The sequence below is a fragment of the Thamnophis elegans genome, chromosome 5, assembly GCF_009769535.1.
Source record: "Thamnophis elegans isolate rThaEle1 chromosome 5, rThaEle1.pri, whole genome shotgun sequence".
NCBI lineage: Eukaryota > Metazoa > Chordata > Lepidosauria > Squamata > Colubridae > Thamnophis > Thamnophis elegans.
In genome coordinates this window covers 30369133-30389703 of record NC_045545.1, presented here as the reverse complement: position 1 = coordinate 30389703, position 20571 = coordinate 30369133, and the positions used below count along the sequence as shown (strand labels likewise).

The 20571-nt window shown below is 43.4% G+C and overlaps 1 protein-coding gene across 1 annotated transcript in view; it reads left to right on the top strand.

The window, feature by feature from the left end:
- Positions 1 to 20571, top strand: part of C8A (complement C8 alpha chain) — a 54270-nt gene that overhangs the window by 24463 nt on the left and 9236 nt on the right. Inside the window, exons 8-9 of the mRNA XM_032218470.1 lie at positions 18333 to 18464; positions 19069 to 19226. Of these exons, the coding sequence (XP_032074361.1) occupies positions 18333 to 18464; positions 19069 to 19226 (290 nt within the window). The remainder of the gene's footprint in view (positions 1 to 18332; positions 18465 to 19068; positions 19227 to 20571) is intronic.

Sequence of the window (20571 nt, the reverse complement as noted above, 5' to 3'; positions counted from 1 at the left end):
CTCACTCCAGTGGTGGGTTTCAAAAATCTTTAGAACCTCTTTTGTAGGTGTGGCTTGCTTTGTGGGAGTGGCTTGCTGGCCATGTGACCGGGTGAGAGTGGCTTGCCAGCCATGTGACTGGGTGGGTGTGGCCAACTTGTAAAATGTGGTGAAACTCACTTAACAACACTCTTGCTTAGCAACTAAAATGTTGGCTCAGAAACTCTGGCATTTGAAGCATGCAAGTCTTAAAGCTGTCAAGTTGTAAGACCCTTGCACCCCTAACCCTTTAGAACCCCCCAGGGATGTTCAAACTTGACAGCTTTAAGACTTGTGGACTTCAACTCCTAGAATTCCTCCTTTCACTCTTCATCTTGATGATGGGCGGACAGGTGGGGGGAGGGAGCTGGAACTAGTTCTAAACGGCACTGTAGATTTGTGGAACCTCTTCTATAGAAGAGGTTAGAACTGGCAGGAACCCACCCCTGGCTCACTCCATTATGTGGCGCTAGGTATTCCAACCGCTGAACTGCCAACCTTCTGATCGACAAGCTCAGAGTCTTAGCCACTGAGCCACCGCATCCCTTTTACTACTAAAAAAATGCCAAAATGAAGGAATGGAGGAGAGGGAAAGAAAAAGAAAATATAGATATGAAGTCTTAGCATTTGATGGCCAAGTTGACTAGTAGGGGAGAAGACATCTGTTCTGCAGATCAATGTATGGAAACGTAATGCACATGGATAGCTGTACTAATAATTTTTATCTTTGACAAAAGAAAAGCAATGTTTCCAGGGATCTTATGACACAAAGTGCTCACCTGTCCTGTTTTATTATGTGTGGGAGAAGAACACCCTTATTTACTTTATTTGGGTCACTGCATTTGTTTCTTGCCTACATGATCCCAGAAGGCCTTGGAATTGGCAGTCCAATAATCTTCTTCCTCTCTTTATTTTTGGAATCATTCTGACCACCTGCAGACATAAGCAACATTTTTTGGGGAAGCAAACCCTGTAGATGCGTGATGGTGAACATATGGAGCCATATCTGCTGGCACGGCATCCCTCATGTCCGGTGCGCATGTGTGCACCAGGCAGCTGATTTTTGGCCTTCTGGAGGGCTGGGGAAGGCTGTTTTCACCCCTCCCAGGCTTCAGGAAAGCCTCCAGAGCCTGGGAAGGGCCAAAAAAAAGGGCATGCACGGGGGGCGGGGTTGTGCGCGCACACACAATTTTGGCACGCCTTTAGAAAAAGTTTAGCCATCACTGCCCTAGATTCTGCCTGAATGCATTATGCCATGACCATCAATTGCAGATCTGAAGTCTATGTACCGCTCTACTTTTACAGATCAGTTCCAGATTTGAATTTCAGCAGCTTAGTATAGATTATATTTACAAGGCTGTTAACTGCTTCCAAAGCTACATTAGCAAGGAGAAATTGATTGTTGGTTGCTTAATGCATTGGAGATAAACGACAGTCTGAATTAGTCAAAACTTGTGAATTATTCTACACAACCAAAGGAAAGTTGCCCAGATCAGGGGAGGCAAACTGTGTCCATATCGGGAATCATACACACAATAGAGACACGTACCAAGATGCCTCACTCCACCACTCAGCTTGTATTATTTTCAAAGGAGCATATACTGCTAGAAATATCTGGATCTCAGATATAGTATAGTATAAGTATAAACAATTTCATAAAAATATAAATCCCAGTCTTATCCTTCTATAACACCTTGAGACACATTTCAGTTGTATATTTGGAGGTAAATCTATTTCGCTCTATGATTTTTGGATAGGTGAGAAAAACTGTTATTGCTCATAAAACCTATATTCTGGATTACCATACAGGTAGTCCTCAGTTTACAATTGTTTGTTTAGTGAACGTTTAAAGTCACACCAGCACTGAAGAAAATGACCTATGAATTTTTTTCACACTTATGATCGTTGCAACTTCCCTGTGGTCATGTGATTAAAATATGGACAGGTGGTAACTGACATGTAATTATGACAGTTACAGTGTGCCAGGGTCATGTGATCACTTTTTGCAACTTTCCAACAAGCAACATGATTGGGGAAGCCAAACTCCCTTAAAACTATATTACTAACTTACCAACTGCAGTTATTCACATAAGAACTGTGACAAAAAAGATCGTAAAATGGAGCAAAGCACACTTAACTATCTTGCCTACTACAGAAATGTTGGTTTCAGCTGTGGTTGTAATTTAAGGATTACCATATTTTTCAGACTATAAGATGCACCAGAGTATAAGACGCACCAAGATTTGAGGAGATAAATAAAAAAAAAGTTTTTTCCCCTTCCCTGGCCCCCAGGAGCACTCTGCAGGCCTTCCAAACCCTCTGCCTGCCTTGAAAATGGGGCATGCAGAGAGTTTGAGAGGCCTGCAAAGTGCTCCCGGGGGGCGGAGAGAGTAAAAATGTGATGGTTAGGGGGTGTGGCGAAAAATAGGCCCGTGAAGAGGGTGTGAGAGGCTTGTAGAGTGCTGCTGGGGGCTGGGGAGGGCAAAAAACAAGCAAAAAGTGAGTCCATTTTTTGCTTCTTTTTGCCCTCCCCAGGCTCAGGACCACTTTGCAGGCCTCACAAACCCTCTGTGCATCTATTTTTGTGAAAAACAGGATGTGCGGGGCAGGGTTTTGGGAGGCCAAAAATGTTGTATTGAGTGTATAAGATGTACCCAGATTTTCACCCTCTTTTTGTGGGGGGAGATGCATCTTATACTCTGAAAAATATGGTACCTATATTATAAATTAAGAGGTTTTGTGATAGGAAGAAGTGGCTTTGGTGAAATGCATTGTTCAAGTCTCACATTTCCAAAGGATGCACCAAAAGCGATATGGATGACTATGAGATGAAGTGACATTGTTCCCTTGCATAGAATATTGCTTCTCCCTAAAGAGCATATTTTTAAAAGGGAAGGATGATGGGTCTTGGGGAATGATGATACAGTACAGTGGGATAAAGTTAATTGGAGATACTTCTGCTCCATGCGCATGCACAGAAGCCCCAAACAGCTCAAATACAGGTAAGGAGCATGGGTGGGTGGGTGACCCTCCAGAACACCATACCAGAATGGTACCTGGTGCTCCCAGCAGGCACTGGTTTGCCCGTACTGGGGCGTACCAGTCGTATCCCACCACTGACTTATATCTAAGCCTCAGCTTTCTTGGTTTGAACTGAGTTATCCAGGAATGAAGTCGGCATCTTTTCTACATAAAGCATGTAGAGCATGGGTATCAAACTCACGGCATCACTTTGCTGTCATGTGACATTTCGTGATATTTTTCCCATTCGCTGAGCTGGAGTGGGTGTGGCCTGTGCGTGACGCATCTGGCCCATGGGGTGCCAGTTTGACACCCCTGATGTCCTTGATTTATGATCACAATTTTATGCCTTTTTTCACCACAGTTGTTAAATAAATCATGCACTCTAAGTTTAAGTGAATCTGACTTTGCTTGTCAGAAGCCAACTAGAAAGGTTGCAAATGGCGATCACATGATCCTGGGATGCTGCAACTGTTGCAAAGACACGCAGAGCACCCAAATTTGGATCACGTGACCATGAGGATGTTATGATGGTCATAAGTGCAAGGACCGGTCATAAGTCACACTGTCCTGTCTGTATACTTTTCTACAGACTCAAGGATGGCTGGAGAGCTTTTCTGAGCAGAAGTGGGGAAAGGCATTTAAATGAGCATTGTACCTTGCAGATTTTTTTTCATTTTGAGCATTTCTTGGCATGCCTCTTCACTCTAGCCACCCACAAAAACACACAATACTGAAGAGCTATCTTTATGGAAAAGGCTATTGTCTTTTTCCCAGTAATCACCCAGATTTACCTTGTGGTAAGATGGGTGGTGTTGTGGCCTACCAGCAGCCAGCAAACCTGGCAGCAGAGTCGGATAGTGAGGAGGTTGAGGAGTAACATGGGCCAGTCCTGGGTGCTGAGGAAAGCTCAGACGAGGGCTCTGCATTGGAGGCAGAGAGGGAGCTAGACAGTAGTGAGGCAGAGGAACAGCTGGAGCCTGTTCCCAGTGTGCGCATGTGCAGAGCTGCCAGAAGACAAGAACAACTAAGAAAGCAGGGTCAACTTAGGAGGTGATTGGCACCTCCCATAGGAAACAAAAGAGGAGCAAATGGGGAGTTGGCTTTTTCAGGAAACAATTCCTTCATTTGGTCATTTCAAGAGAGGAAAGTTCTGTTTGTGACTATTAGAGAGACTGTGCCAAGTTTTGCGTTGCCCTGCGTTTGGAAACTAGTTATTTGGCAGGTCTCCAAATGAGATAAAGTTCATGTTGATAAACATTCCTCTGAAAGACTGTTTGCTAAGCCTTGTGGCTTGTGAATGAAAGGAATTCAGAGTCGTGTAAATAACATGGGTTTTGCTGGTCACCAAAACTCTGCTTCTTGCTTTTTAAGGAAGCCTGGGTCAGAACAGGTGGCCTATAAATTTTATAAATATATAAATATATAATAAGTGCAGAGGAAGGAGGACCTGACATAGCAACGACACGACGTGTGATCTTGGAACTCCAAGATCGCTGTCTATACTTTTGCCGCTGGACAGTCCTTTTGGACCTAAACCGTCCCAAAGAGATGGTGACAGGGAAGATTATGTCCTGCTGATCTCAGGGACACCACCAAGTCCCTGATTGATCCAGGAGAATCTCTTTTTACCGGCGACAGAAGCGCAGCTATTGAAGCTGCTGAATTTGGGACAGCTACAGAATGTGTCCATCTGGTGATGAAATCTTATTATTATAAAAGCCCCCCCCCAATAAAGCTAAATTAAATTTGAAAACAGAAGAGAATAAGTGACAAAATTAAGCTACATTAGACAGTGTATTATCCTTTTTTATTTTCTTTTATGGATGGAACTTTTGCAAATGTTTCCTATTCTTTAAATTGAATTGATTAGTTTCTCTTCTACTACTTTTTGCATTCTTTTTTTATACCTATGGATTAAAATCTTTTTTCTTATTATTATAATGCTGGATTGGATGGTTTTTTTTTTGCTCCATTTAAGAATTTTGTTGCCTTTAAGACTCGAATATAAAAAAGATATAAAAGGAATACAAAGAGGGCTGTAATAACAGAGGGAAAGGAAGTAACACTGCCACTTGGAGGCTGGAGGCTTGGAAAGCTTGGATCTCTCTTTGATCATTTGATTTTGCATTTCAAGGTTCCTCAATTTGTTTACAGACAGTGATAGTGAGAAGAGCATGGGTTGTTTATACAGGTGCTTTTCGGGATCTTCATTGGCAGCTGGAGTGGAGCGAAAACAAAGCCTTGTCTTGAAAGATTATAAATGAACTTGCTTTAAATTTAATAAAAAGTTTTGAAAGCCATAGTGGCAGTGTTTACAAGTTGGAAGAATGGCGCAACATGAAAAATAAACCTTAACATTGCAAAAGATTATGTTTGAAATTCAAAAATTATTAGAAGTAACAGAGAAAATTGAGAAGAGATTGGAGAACATAGATCGTAGAACAGTAAAATTTGATGGAAAAATTGAGGATGTTCATCAAATGAAGAAAGTGGAGGTCAGAGTTTTAAAAACTGAAGGAAAAAATAAACAAAGAGACAAGAAAAATGTTGATATTGACAGTGAGCTGAGCATGGTTGGAAATGGAAAGAGTGGAATATGGAAAGGGGAGATAGATGGATTGAGCTCTACCCCAGATCTCAAAGTATAGAAGAAGAAAAGAGAGAAGAATTGATGGAATTAAGGAGAGAAATTTTGTCAGAGGTACTAGTGATAACCAAGGATAAGCTGATTGAAGAAGTAGATGGGGGGTTTCAAGCTTATACAAGATATGCAATAAACAATAAGTTGCAAAGAGAAGTCCATACAAAGCTTACTAAGGAGATAACCAGAATACTAATGCCACAAATGGCAAGAGACATAAGACTGCACTATTACTGGAAAGACACAGGTTGATGTAATGAAAACTTATAATAAAAAATTAAGTTAAATTTAGTTAAATTTAGAGCATTATGTATAAAATGAAGTGATAATGGATACAGTTAAATAATTGATTGATAATGATAATAATGCATATGTATGTATGTATGTATGTATGTATGTATGTATGTATGTATGTATTTATTTATTTTAGTGTCACAACCCCTGGTATGCCCAAATGTGGGAGGAAGCTAACTGCTTCCATTCTGTCTATCGGCTCGTTACAAGAGACCATCACAACAGAAACCCAATATTTTTACTGTTGCCTTTGTTACATTTGTGTTGTATTTGTGCTGATAAATAAATAAAGGGAGACTAGTATAGATCTATAATATTGGGTTTCTGTCGTGATGGTCTCTTGTGACGAGCCGATAGACAGAGAATGGAAGCAGTTAGCTTCCTCCCACATTTGGGCATACTAGGGGTTGTGACACTAAAATACATACCTACTTCCCTGGCTCAGCTGATAAGGAGGAGGACCTTGTGGCTTAGTGGTTAACACATCTGCCTAAGATGTAAACAAGCATAGGTTCGAATCCCAATAAGGGTATGGCTAGCTGATGAGAGCTAAATAGCTTGAAATAGATCTATACTAGTCTCCCTTTATTTATTTATCAGCACAAACATAACACACACACACACACACACACACACACACACACACACACACACACACACACACATATATATATATATATATATATATATATATATATATATATATATAATATATTGATTTGATAAGAGGAAATTTGATATAAATTGCAAATGGTGACTACGAAAGGAGGTTTAAAAACTCTGTTATTAAATATAACCAATTTTATTTAGAACATGTTATAAAGATGTAATGTTACTGGATGATATTGGGAAGAACTAATGGAATGCCATTATGTGGTTTTGCTTTAAATTTGGAATATTTGATATAAAAGGACGTAAAAACAATTATAGTCAAATGAAGCTTGAGATATGATGATAGTAATATATATAAATATACTTGATTTAAAATATATGATTTGATATGAATTGTAGGTGATGACTGTGGAAGGGATGCATGGAAGTTTTTGTAACTAATCGACACACTTTCTACAATTTGTAATGGGAGATGGTTTTCTGTTTTTTTGTGTGTGTTTTGCCTGTTTGTGTTTATTCAAAAAATTTGTATAAAAAAAATAAAATAAGTGCAGAGCTTGCAATAGTGAATAGTGAATAGCGAATAGCGTCCATCCAGTCAGACTGTGGATTCAGTGGACCTTAATACTTGCAAGCATGTGTCTCTCCTGGTCCCAAAAAGTGACCAACAGAGAGACTAACGTGCCTTTCAAAGCGGCAGAAAGCCAGGCTGTCAAGAGAAGAAGAATACATCAGCCAGCAACATCTCCACAGAGCCAGTCCTTTATTTATTTTACATTTTGCTCCCTGCCTTTCAGAGGTGTGTGATTTATACAAGAAGATGGGCCCCGTGGAAGGAGGAGGGAAGCGGGAATCCTAAAACAGACAACAAAAAAATGCACCCCGGGAGAAAAATATTTTTTGCTTTTATGTAAGATACTTGTATAATTTTCACCCACAGTAGTAGACTATAAAAAGAGAGACACATTTATCAAATGAGTGCTATAGTTAAGTGCCTTGTTGAGTCAGGAGGAGCAACCTTTTGCTTTAGTGCTGCTCGCAGTGTCTGAAAGCAAATGTTTCTCTAGAATTATGGGCTTGTTTCCCTTCTTCTGAAAATGCTGATGATGGATGCAATCACTATCAAGCATGGATGACTCAATGAAGCTAAGGCAGAAATATACTCTTAAGGGGTAGTTTGGCTATCTTTGCCTTGGCAAGCATGTTGATTGACAAATGATGCTTAAAAGTAGGGGCATGTTGTAATGAACTAGTATGCAAGTTTAGGCTTCTGCTGGTTTACTCCTTCAAGGACAAAAAGAGCTTTTTCTCTCCAAGATTAACTTTCTTGTCAGTAAGACTTATTGTGAGTTGTCTTCAGTGTGCCATATTGGCACCATGAGCCCCGGTGGCACAGTAATTAGAATGCAGTATTGCAGGCAAACTCTGCCCACAGCCAGGAGTTCAATTCTGGTCAGTTCAAGACTGACTCAGCCTTCCATCCTTCCAAAATTGATAAAATGAGGAGCCAGATTGTTGGGGGCAAGATGCTAACTCTGTAAACCTATTAGAGAGCGCTGCAAAACACTGTGGAGAGGTATATAAGTCTAAGTGCTATTGCTATTGTCCTTTGCCTCAGGCAGCAGAATTACTTTAGCATGCCTTCTGAACTCAGGAATAAAGGATTTGTAAGATGTTTAGTAGCTACAGGAAGCTAGGAGTTGCTGAGCTATGGAGGTAAGGTAGCTTTCAAAAGCATCATGAGATCAGGTAGGTCTGCATTGGTCTTACTGACCCCTGCTGTGCATGGTGTCCCAAATTCTTACACTAGAGTAATAGACCAGTGATGGTGAACCTTTTAGACACCGAGTGCCCAAAATGCTCCTGCATGCCCATATTGAAAGGTGCGTTGTGCATGTGCGAATGCTTGCATGCGCGAACCTGTGCCCGCATGTGCAGACCTTAATGAACGTGCACATGCATGGACTTACAGACCCGCATCCGCATGCACGGACCTGTGTGCATGTGCAACAGAGACCCAAAGATCAGCTGGCCGGCGGGAGGTGGGGCATCCCAACCCAGTGAGGTAAGATCTTTTTCTTTCGTGAGGTTCTGTTTCATCATTTGCAGGGAAACAGAAGCTCATGAAAGAAACACCATAGAGATCTGATCTGGGGTGACGGCGTGCGTGCCAGCAGAGGGGGCTCAGAGTGCCACCTCTGGCATGTGTGCCATAGGTTCGCCATCACGGGTATAGGAAGTGACAAAAATTGGAGATCTAACTGAGTCACTGGTCTGGTTCAATAACACTTGTTTTTAGTTTTTATGTTATGTTATAGTATCTTACAAGCTTCTTCATGGATGTGATGCAATTAAAATTAGACATAAAAGTTTTCTACAATGCAACACAAGCAGTTGGCTGGTTCATGTAGATCTTTAATCTCATTACAGACATTCTATGGTATTTTTATTTATTATCACATTTATATGCCACCCATCTCTCAAAGCAATTGTTTATATATCAGTTACTGTAGGAATTTATATACAATCAGTATATGTTTAATAAACTAAATGTGTAATCAAAATAACTAGAAAGGTAGGGAAGTATGTAGATCGACTAGAGTAGGGATCTCCAACCTTGGCAACTTTAAGACTTGTAGACTTCAAAGCAAAACTGGCTGAGGAATTCTGGGAGTTAAAGTCAACAAGTCTTAAAGTTGCCAAGGTTGGAGACCCCTGGACTAGAGGGACAGATGGACAGGTATTTCTTGTGGACATATTAAGTTTTTGACCTCCTGACTAAGCTGTTATATTTTTAAAAATACTTGTTTCAATTCATATATATCAAGGTGTATGCAGACAACACTGTATTTTAGTATTAGTGATTTTATTGCTTGTTTTGTTTCATTTATTTTATTGACAATTGTTTTCGTTATTTTTTGTGGAGGCCTTTTAAGGCTTCTTTGGGTAGAAGAATTGTATGGGAGAAGAAAAAGAGAGAACGAAGCAAAATATGCATGTTTTGTATGTAATAGACTTTGGACTAAGTCTAAAAGTTAGCTACCTACATTTATCCATGGTGGCGCAGTAGTTAGAGTGCAGTACTGCAGGCTACTTCTGCTGCTCACTGGCTGCCTGCAGTTTGGCAATTCAGGTCTCACTGGCTCAAGGTTGACTCAGCCTTCCATCCTTCCAAGGTTGGTAAAATGAGGACCCAGATTGTTGGGGGCAATAGGCTGACTCTGTAAACTGCTTAGAGAGGTCTGTAAAGCATTATGAACCGATATATAAGTCTAAGTGCTATTGCTATTGCTTCTGATAAAAAAATCAATTTTCAAGTGCTCAAAAGCAGGTGCTGTGTTGGTACCCATTCCAATTCATTCTCTCTCTACCTCTCCCTCCCTCCCCCCCTCTCTCTCTCTCACACACACACACTCACTCTCACACTCACTCTCTACATAGACTGCTACATACATTCTTACTTACATACACTCTAATTTTCTTTAATTTGGTAGTGTTCTCTGAATTCTGCAAATATATCAGCAAAAAAAGAGATGGAAATTTATTCTGAAGGAGGGTTTCTTCACCTGAAACAATGAAAGAATGGAAACAAATATAGTTATGAATTCTTGGGAGTTGCACAAAGATTATCTTTGATTTTTCTTTCTTTCAGAGCAAATCATTATTCTTGTACGGTTTCACAGAGGAGCAATGCCATTTGTTTGTGATTTCTAATTATACAACAGAAAGAGACTTTCTCACACTATTATTAATTCAAAAATTAAAAGCAGAAATCCATCTAATTTGTGTACCATATTTAGTCCCCTGGAATTACAATAAGACAATAAGTAATCTTGTTTTCTCTTTTCCTGCACTGCCAATATATTTTGTATGATCATTGTTTTATGACATCTACTACATACCATTGATCAAAGTAGGAGCAACCCTCTCATGACTACCAATAGCAAATTGTATTGACAGGCCTTTGCTGCAACTAATTACTTAAGAGCTACTAGAATATATTGTTGAAACACTGAGAAAAGAACTAATCATTTCTTTTTGTTTAAAGTAAATAGATTTCACCCAGGTGTGTTGTTAAACAGTGGTGGAGTAGTTAAATACAAACAATACTATGGATTTATTAATATTCTGTCAGTTGGCAGCAAATGAATATAAATTCAGCAGCTGGGAGGCTTTGTTCTATTAGATATGGCAAAGTACAGTCCGAGTCATAGCTTTATCGAGAGTGTCAGCTAATTAGGAAACATTAAACTTTGTTCCCTAATTACATGAAGCAACACTGATACAATAATATACTAAACCACAACAGAGAAGGCAGCATAGTGTGCAAGCCAAGCCCAATAAAGAAATACTGCTTTATTTTGCTCACAAAGGCCGAATGTGGTCATTGATTTATGAATCCTGGCTAAATGAAACTATGGTTTGTTTTAACCTAAATGCCAGAATTCCAATTTATCTTTTGTTCTTGTACTCCACTTTGTATCTTCTGGGTACCAGTAGAAGAAATTGAGGAAATAAATGAGGCATTAGTCATCTGCTCTTGGTTTGTTCAGCAAACCATGGTTAAAATGAAAACTAGCTGACTATTATGTACAAATGCAAACTTACCAAAACACAAATGTGGATTTTCCTCACTGAGAAAGATTTTTTTAAAAAAAGAGATCAATCTGGTGTCTGTTAAATAAATTATTAAAATACTGAATCAAATTTCCTAAAATTTCATAAATAATACTTTTGGTCTAAAAGAAAATAATAGGCAAGATTCTACAGGAGAAACCTATCATGGTTTCTGTCTTCCCTAATCTGATACTATAGAAAAATGTTATATTATAAATTTACCTCTGAAAGTAGCAAGTTAAGAAAAATTTATGCATTTATAATACCTTTGGTATTACTATGTTTCTAACAAGTTGCAATTACAATATATGTAAGGAGTCAGCATCCTGCACCATGGCAGGGGGACGGGCATTTTCATCTTACCCAGCCTCCAGAGGCTTTCTTCAAGCCTCTGGGAAGGCGAAAACTGCCTTCCCTGGGCATTGAAGGCCTTCCGGGAGGCCTATGTTTACTCCTCCCTGAACCTTCACATGGGCCCTGCACTTACCTCGCATCCAAAATGGGCCATGTGGAGATTCTAGAGAGGGGCGGGGTGGGAGGGATGAGTGGGGCAAGCCAGGGGTGTGTTTAGTTCTCGCTCTTACAAATGACAGCACGGCAACAGCCAGGCGCGCCTGATTGGTTCTGGCATGCCATGGCTGAGCGCAGGCTGTCAAACGCGTGATTATTGGCCTCCCTGCTTGACAGCTCCATATAAATAGCTGTCAAGCAGGGAGGAGGTCCCTGTCTACCACTGTTCTGGCTTGTTACTGTTCTGTGAATAAAAGGTTGTATTAACTTACCTCAGATGCCTCCTGCCTCATCCTTCTAGGGGATTTAACATTGGCGACAAGCTCTGAGCTACAACCTACAGCGACAGACAAGCACATTTTGTTAGGCTCTCCATGCTGCCGGAAGATCTAACATCGTCTAGCTATGGCCGCAATTCCTCCATTCGCTCCGTTTGGAACTGCCAGCGAATCGTGGGCCGCATTCCTGCAGCACTTTGAGTGCTTTCTCATAGCTAACAACCAGCAGGGGTATTCGCAGGCTCGGAAGTGCAGCTTCTTCCTCGGTGCCTGCGGCCCCGAGATGTTCGGGACGGCCTGTTCCTTCGCAGCCCGAGACCGGTTTCTGAGCTAAGCTGGGACGAACTTATGGAGGGGCTAAAAAATCACTATGCCCCAACTCCCTCAAAGATTACCTGGCGCTACGCCTTCCGCCAGTGCGTGCAGAAGGAATCTGAATCTATCAGCCAATTCCTCCAATCGCTCCGAGTTGCCGCCATCCAGTGCGAATTCCTTGATCTGGAGGACAACTTGGTGGAGCAACTTGTGTGTGGGGTAAAGGACATTCATCTCAAGCGGTGACTGCTAGCCAAGGCAGACATTACCCTGCCTCAGGCGGTCGATGAGGCTAGGGCTGCGGAACTCTCAGAACAATCAACTGTTGATGGCAAGATACATGCCTCCATTGTCTTTTCCATGAGCCTGCCTGATCGATGAGCTGGCCCCATTGCTGGATCCAGACGATGAGGACCAGGTCGATCACCTCTGAGCCATTCCTCGGCGACAACAGCCTCCTCAAGTCTGAGCCACTGCGGCAGCCGCCGCCTGCCTTGGCTGTGCAGGCAATCATGCCAGAGCATCGTGCCCCTTTAAAGCTTCGATGTGCCACCATTGTGGCAAGAAAGGGCACCTGGCGCAAGTCTGCCGGGCCACCCTGCCGCCTCCCTCGCAAGCTGAGCTGCCTCTATCAGCCTATGGTCCTCCTGCACCACATAGAAGCCAGCAGCCCCGCTGTCAGTAGAAACACCGTGATGACTGTTTCGCCTTAGAGGAAAACCTCCCTGCCACCCCTGCAGAGTCGGTCAGCCGGGCCACGGCCGGCACCAAAAATATTACTGTCACTGTCTGCATCGAAGGGTCACCCTGCCTCATGGAGGTGGACTCGGGGTCCTCCCGGTCCCTGCTGTCATGGGCCACCTTCACTCGTCTTTGCCCGGGCGTCCAAAAAAGCACAGCTGTCTCCTCCGGACACTGTGCTTAGAGACTACCAGGGGACTCAGATTCCTACCCTGGGCTGCTATGGGGTGTGGGTGGAGTACGGGGGGAAATGCTATCTGCAGGTATTGGTGGTTCAGAAGCCGCTGCCAGCTCTCTTGGGCCTGGACTGGTTCACCCCATTGGGCTTCTCCCTCTCTGAGGTGCATTTTGTGGCGGACACGTCCCCTGGCATCGCGAGTGTCCTGGCAGACTACGCCGATGTCTTCGATGGTGAGCTGGGAAGGTATAAGGGGACCCCTATCTCCCTCAACCTAGACCCCCAGGTTGCCTTTATCAGGCTGAAGGCCCACAGGGTGCCTTTTGCCTTGAGGCCCAAGGTTGATGCCAAACTTGATAAGTTGTTGGTGTAGGGGATCCTGGAGCCCGTCAACCACTCATGATGGGAGACCCCAATAGTGGTCCCCGTCAAGGCCAACAGGTCCATCAGGATATGCGCTGACTGTAAGTCGACCATCAACCTTGGCCTCCAGGCAAACCCCTATCCAGTCCCTGTGGTGCAGCACCTGCTCCATTCCTTGGGCCGGGGCTGCACCTTTGCCAAACTGGATATGGTGCAGGCCTACCAGCAGCTCCCGGTGGATGATGATGCAGCGGCTGCCCAGACCATCATCACCCACCGTGGGGCTTTCCGCTGTCACCACCTCCAATTCGGCATCTCTGTTGCCCCGGGGATCTTCCAGAGCCTCATGGAGCGACTGCTCCATGGGCTCCCTGGCGTTGTCCCATACTTCGATGATGTCCTGATCGCTGCTACCAGCCACTCAGGGCTCATCGAAGTATTACGGAAGGTCCTCCACGTTTCAGGGGCGCGGGTCTTAAATTAAAGCTCAGCAAGTGCTCCTTTGCTGTGCCTAAGGTGGAATTCCTGGGCTTCATGATTGACGCCCAGGGAATTCACCCCACCCCCTCGAAAGTAGTGGCCATCAAGAATACCCCTGCACCCACCTCCAAGGCGGAGCTGCAAGCGTTCCTCGGCCTTTTAAATTTCTATTTGCCGTTCCTCCCTCACAAGGCGTCACTAGCTGAGCTGCTGCATCGGTTGCTCGACCAATCCACGGGCTGGTGCTGGGGCAGCCACGAGGCACATGCGTTCGTGGCTGTCAAAGCCATGCTGATGTCTGAGGCAGTCTTAGTGCAGTATAACGACAAGATCCCTCTGACATTGGCTTGTGATGCCTCCTCCGTGGGCTTGGGGGCGGTTCTGAACCATATCCTTCCCAATGGCTCGGAGGCTCCATTGCTTTCTATTCCCGGACACTTTCCTCTGCCGAGAGGAACTATAGCCAGATCGACAAGGAGGCTTTGGCTGCGGTGTCCGGGATTAAAAAGTTCGATGATTAGAGTTTAGAGTTTTTTAGAGTTTTATTATTATTTATAGGCCGCCCTTTTCCCTGAGGGGACTCAGAGCGGCTTACAAAATATAGGGAAGGGGGTACAAAACAGTAAACATGAAACAATACATGAATAAAAGTAATACACAACATTCATTCATCATTCGGGTGGGGACAGATTACGATCTTTATCCCCAGGCCTGACGGGATAGCCAGGACTTGAGGGCTGTGCGGAAGGTCTGGACGGTGGTGAGGGTACGAATCTCCACGGGGAGATCGTTCCAAAGGGTCGGAGCTACTACTGAAAAGGCTCTCCTCCGTGTGGTTGCCAGTCAACACTGACTGGCAGATGGAACTCGGAGGAGGCCTAATCTATGCAATCTAATAGGTCGCAGGGAGGTAATTGGCAGGAGGCGGTCTCTCAAGTACGCAGATCCATTACCATGAAGGGCTTTATGGGTGGTAAGTAGCACCTTGATTACTTGTATGGTTGGCCCTTTACGCTCTACACTGACCACAAGCTGCTCCTTGGGCTTTTGGCCAGTGACAGGCCGACCTTTCCCATCCTGTCCCCCAGAATGACCTGCTGGACGGAGTTTCTCGCAGCATACCCGTACACGCTGAGATACTGTCCTGGCAAGCAGCTGGGGCATGCCGCTGCCCTCAGCCACTGCCCTCTGCCCTGCTCTGACCCCCAGCCAGTCCCATGTCTTTCGATCCTCTCCATTGCTGAGTTGGACCTTCCTCTATCAGCCACTTATATGGCTGCCCACTCCAAAGCTAACCCTGTCCTCTCTCAGATCATGGCATGGGTCCTGAGGGGCTGGCCTACAGGGGTGTCTCTCCGGAGTTCCGCCCCTTTAAGACACGTCAGCTGGAACTGTCCCTCCACTGTGATTGCCTGCTATGGGGCGACCAGGTGGTCATCCCTCCCTCCCTCTGCTCCCAGGTCCTCGACCGTCTCCATGCAGACCACCCGGGGTCGCACACATGAAGGCTCTGGCCCGGAGTTACGTTTGATGGCCCTGTTTGGATGACGAGATCGAGGCCTGGGTGGGGAGGTGTGTGCCCTGCCAGGTGTCCTGCCCTGCACCCCCCTCTGCCTCCTCCAGGGAGTGGGAGCTGCCTCGCGGGCCCTGGTCTCACCTTCATCTCGATTTCGTGGGTCCTTTCCATGGCCAGGTATTCCTGGTCGCCGTGGATGCCTACTCTCGCTGGGTGGAGTTGGTGCTTATGCACTCCACCACCGCAGAGAGTATGTTCGCCACACACGGGTTGCAATTTTCTTCCACGGTCTTCCAGGCCTTCCTGGCCGCCCAAGGGATCCACCACGTGCCGGTCGCCCCTTACCACCCGGACAGCAATGGCCGGGCGGAGAGAGCGGTCCGCTTGGCCAAGGAGGCTTTGGGCCGTTTGGACGGTGGCGACAGGCAGGCAAGGGTGGATGCTTACCTGACGGCTCAGCACTCCACTCCTTGCCCCCTCACGCGGCAAAGCCCTACGGAGCTGTTGATGGGTCGGCGCCTGCGGACCACCCTGAGTAGACTTCACCTCCTCTATTCAGGGACTCAGCCTGGCAACCTGGGGAACCCCTCCCGGTCTTTTGGCCTGGGAGATTTGGTATGGGCCAGGAATTACACAGGGGACCCTCTGTGGATGCCTGCCACCATCACTGAAATAACCAGCCCCTGTTCCTATAGGGTCCACCTACCCAATGGCAGCGAGTAGCGCCGCCACCTGGATCAACTGAGGTGCCGCCACCCTCCAGAGGCCTCCACTCCTTCCGCTACACTGAGGCCAGCTGCCATCGGGGACGTCTTACCTCTCCAGCGCCGCCTCTTCAACTGAGGCATTCTGGGTGTGTCCGCTGCCCACCCGCCTGCCTACTTACAGGAGTACCCATGTGCCACTTCCGGTGCATGCACCCTCTCTGGGTGGGAAGAGGTGTTTAGTCCTCGTCTTACGAATGACAGCACGGCAACAGCCAGGCGCGCCTGATTGGCTCCAGCGCACCATGGCTGAGCGCGGGCTGTCAAACGCGTGGCTATTGGCCTCCCTGCTTGACAGCTCCATATAAATAGCTGTCAAGCAGGGAGGAGGTCCCTGTCTACAGCTGTTCTGGCTTGTTACTGTTCTATGAATAAAAAGTTGTGTTAACTTGCCTCGGACACCTCCTGCCTCATCCTTCTAGGGGATTTAACAGGGTGGGATTTGGTTCTCCGAACCGGCCATAATGTTAGCTATGCGTTCTTTCAAACCTCGGTGAACCTGTAGCAGCCCACCTCTGACATAGCTGTACTCGCTGCTCCTCAAGGCATTTTTACTAGTGAAAAGTGAAAGGAGATAGGTTGTAGCTGGGAAATACTGGGAAACAATGGAATATTTTCTATTTAAAAACACGTTGAGAAGGGTTAGAAAATGAATTGTAAATAATGTGATTGGATAGAAGGATAGATAATGTATTAAGTAGGCTGACAGTTAATGGATGAGATTATGTGTATATACTGTGATTGTATGGCTTCGCTGTGTGCACTATTTTAAATGCAAAAACAATAAAAATATATTTTAAAAAAGAAAATGATTTGAAAGGTGGTCTAGAACCTCGATCCACCAAAGTATGTTCTTGCTGTTCATTAAAAAAATATCCAACCTTTCCAAGCTTCCAATGGTGCTGGTTTGAGGGTCCCTTCTAGAGTCTGTTTTAGCTTTAATGAATAGATTCCTTACAGCAGAGATAGTTAGGTTTTTTTTAGGTTTACAATATGTAGAAGCTTTAAAAAAGTTTGATTCCTTTAAGAAAGAATATAGAAATTCTTCAGAATAGTTTCCCATTTTTTTCCAAAATATAGCAGCTTTTCCAATTATGAGGGCAAGCCAAAGAAATTTCATGCACATTTCCTCTGTTACTTGAAGGACCAAAAATATGAAAAGAATCTTGGCTATGCCTTTGCTTGTAGGAACAGCAGCATAATTGAATATAAGCTGATGTAGATTGTTGTTAGTTGCAAAGTCGTGTCTGACCCATCATGACTCCATGGACAACGTTCCTCCAGGCCTTCCTGTCCTCTACCATCCCCCGGAGTCCATTTAATTCACACCTACTGCTTCGGTGACTCCATCCAGCCACCTCATTCTCTGTCGTCCCCTTCTTCTTTTGCCCTCAATCTTTCCCAGCATTAGGATCTTCTCCAGTGAATCTAATGCAGGTAAATTATCTCAAATTATCATTTTTTAAAAAAAATATGTAATTTCAGTTATTTTTACACATTTCTTCTCAGACATTCTTGTTTCTCAAAACCCATATATGGCTTACACAGTGGCAATTATGGAAATGTAATTTATATTATTTTTTTAAAAAGCAGACTTGAATTCTCTTCCTCACTGTCAATAGCTTTCCAGATACCAGCTGCCAGAGATGGAGTAAAAAAAACAAAAAACCATCTGGAATGCATTTAAAGTCTCAGCTTAGTTTGTGTGTGTTGCAACATGAGGGTGAATTCCCACCTTTTTTAATATTGTGTTGCCTGTGGAAAAGAGCAGGGCTTTTATCACATGGCTCTGCCTGCCATCTTGGTTTTTTGATGTACCCTTGGCAGACATTGTTTTAGACAATGACCAGTGAAAAAATATTGAAATGCAAATAAGGACGTTCTTACTGTGCTTCTGTTGGTAATTAAGATATGAAGGTTCATCAATTATCCATGGGAATAAACATGCTAATGATATTCATGATTTCTTCCTTTACTATAGAAGTTAAAAAGGATTATGTAAATAGCTGTTTTGGGGCATCGATTGGCTTAAGCTTTCCATTTCAAGAAACTCTGGAAATAGATGCCAAGGTGAACTTCAATCAATGTGGCACAAAAGGAGGCATGAGCGATGGTAGGAAATAGACTTCTTCACTCTTGTATTTAAAATGTCTTTGTTTCCATAAGGGGACTCAGGCACTAGAAATTATTCTTCACAGAGCAAAACAGACACAGCGTGCTGCATTCTCTTGCTGCCGGCCCTTATTCTATTTGATAAAACACAATTTGTTTTAGAAATTAAGGATTATTTCAAAGGAGAAGAAAATGTTTATGAGGGGCATATGGTAGTCTTGGTCACAAAATGACTAGGACGTATATAGGAATGTCTTCAAAGTCTTGAATGTCATAGGATTCATTCTATGTTTTGTTAATTTCTTGCCATCAATTGATTTCATTCATAACGATGGATGGCAAATTAAAGGGGAAGGAACAATAACAGGAAAATATATATTTTGAATTCACAAGAAGGAGGTCAATGTTATGATGCAGTTTTAACATCTATGTTGACAAATGCTGTGCATACTATGATTATATATTATACTGTAGATGAATAGCACAATATTCCAAATTCTTGTAATTCTTATCCCCTTTTAAGTTACTTCAATTAATGAGTGTCTGTAGAATTAGGGAAATCATAGAAATGAAATCTAATTTTTTTCAACTGTTCAACTTTCCAGATGGCTCTGAAAATAAGTCAGCCATAGAAGATATTATTCCCCGGGTAGAAGGTGGAGATGCCTCATCCATTGCCAGAATCCTGGAAAATAGGAGCTCCATAGCATACCGCTACTGGGGGAGGTCATTAAAACTTAATCCCACCATTATTGATTTTGAGGTAAGCCTTTGCTTTCACGTGTAGGAATGCTGCATTTGTAAAGGATTGAAAGTGTACTGGAGCAGATCATTTTATATTTTGATAGTGATTCCATCTTAGAACAAGCTTAAATGTAATGGGCTGTAGATACGCTGACCTTCTCTCCGTTTCACAAGGATACAAATGTTTGTTTTGTTTTTTAAAAATAAGAGGCCAAAAAAAAAAGACTTTCAAAGTAAGGGAGAGGTAAGAAGAGGACTTGCATTCTTAATATGTAAGTTTTGTTTATTGCACTGTGGCAACAAAAGAAAGGTGGGAATAGAAGCACTCATTTTAGGAAATTGAGCATTGTTATTCTTCAACAAGGAAGAATGAATTGTATTTTTTAACCTAGGTCCTGATATGATTAATCCTGCTGTGAAGCATTTACTACCAGGCAGTTTAGATATCCTGTCTAAGATGAAAAATAGCTACAGAGATGGAAACAGTCAACTGCCTTAATGGATCCTTCTAATTGTTTCCCTAGTTGACAAAGACATTTGGAGCAGATGTGGGGCAAGAAGGTGCTGAAGAAAACAGTGGTCACTAGATTGTACACCCCATACAGATAGTTTAAAATGAAATCAATTGTGGACATATTATCCCCCAAAAATAAAAGGAGCCATAAAAAAAAAACTTTTCTGGCTCTCCTTTGCATCTAGCAGCAGGATTAGATCTCCAAGAAATATAATAGGACTCTAGTTTTGTCCAGAAGGAGAGAATTCCATGTATTTGGTTGCCAAGCAATGCAACTAAGGCTTCTCTAAGCTAACCAAATGAAATGATTTGTTTGTTGGGTTGCTGTATCCTCATCCATGGCTGCAAGTATAACATCAGTTCATTATATAGCAATAGCACTTAGACCACAGGTGTCAAACTCGATTGTGTCACATGATGCATTGTGACATATCACAATGTTTTTTGCTGTGCGGAGCTGAAGTGGGTGTGACCTTCCCATGTTCAAATATGCTATCATTCAAAAGAGAATAAGGATACTAGATTTCTAGTTCACCATGAAATACATAAAACGGTAGAGTATAATGTGTAAAATCCTTGAAACTTTGCTGGTATCTAGTGTTATGTATTGACTATATATAGTTGTGTTAAGCCCTGCTAAAGTGAAACCAACCTTTAGATGAATTTAACTGTTAACTGCAACTGTTTTAGAGGGAAACTTAGAAAATTCATATTTGGGTGGGCTTTTTCAAGTATTGTGATTGGTTAAGGCCCTGTGGGCCCAGAGCAGAGGTGGGTTCCTACCAGTTTGCACCTATTTGGTAGAACCGGTTCGTCAAATCTACTGAACCGGTTAGAAGAGGTTCCACCA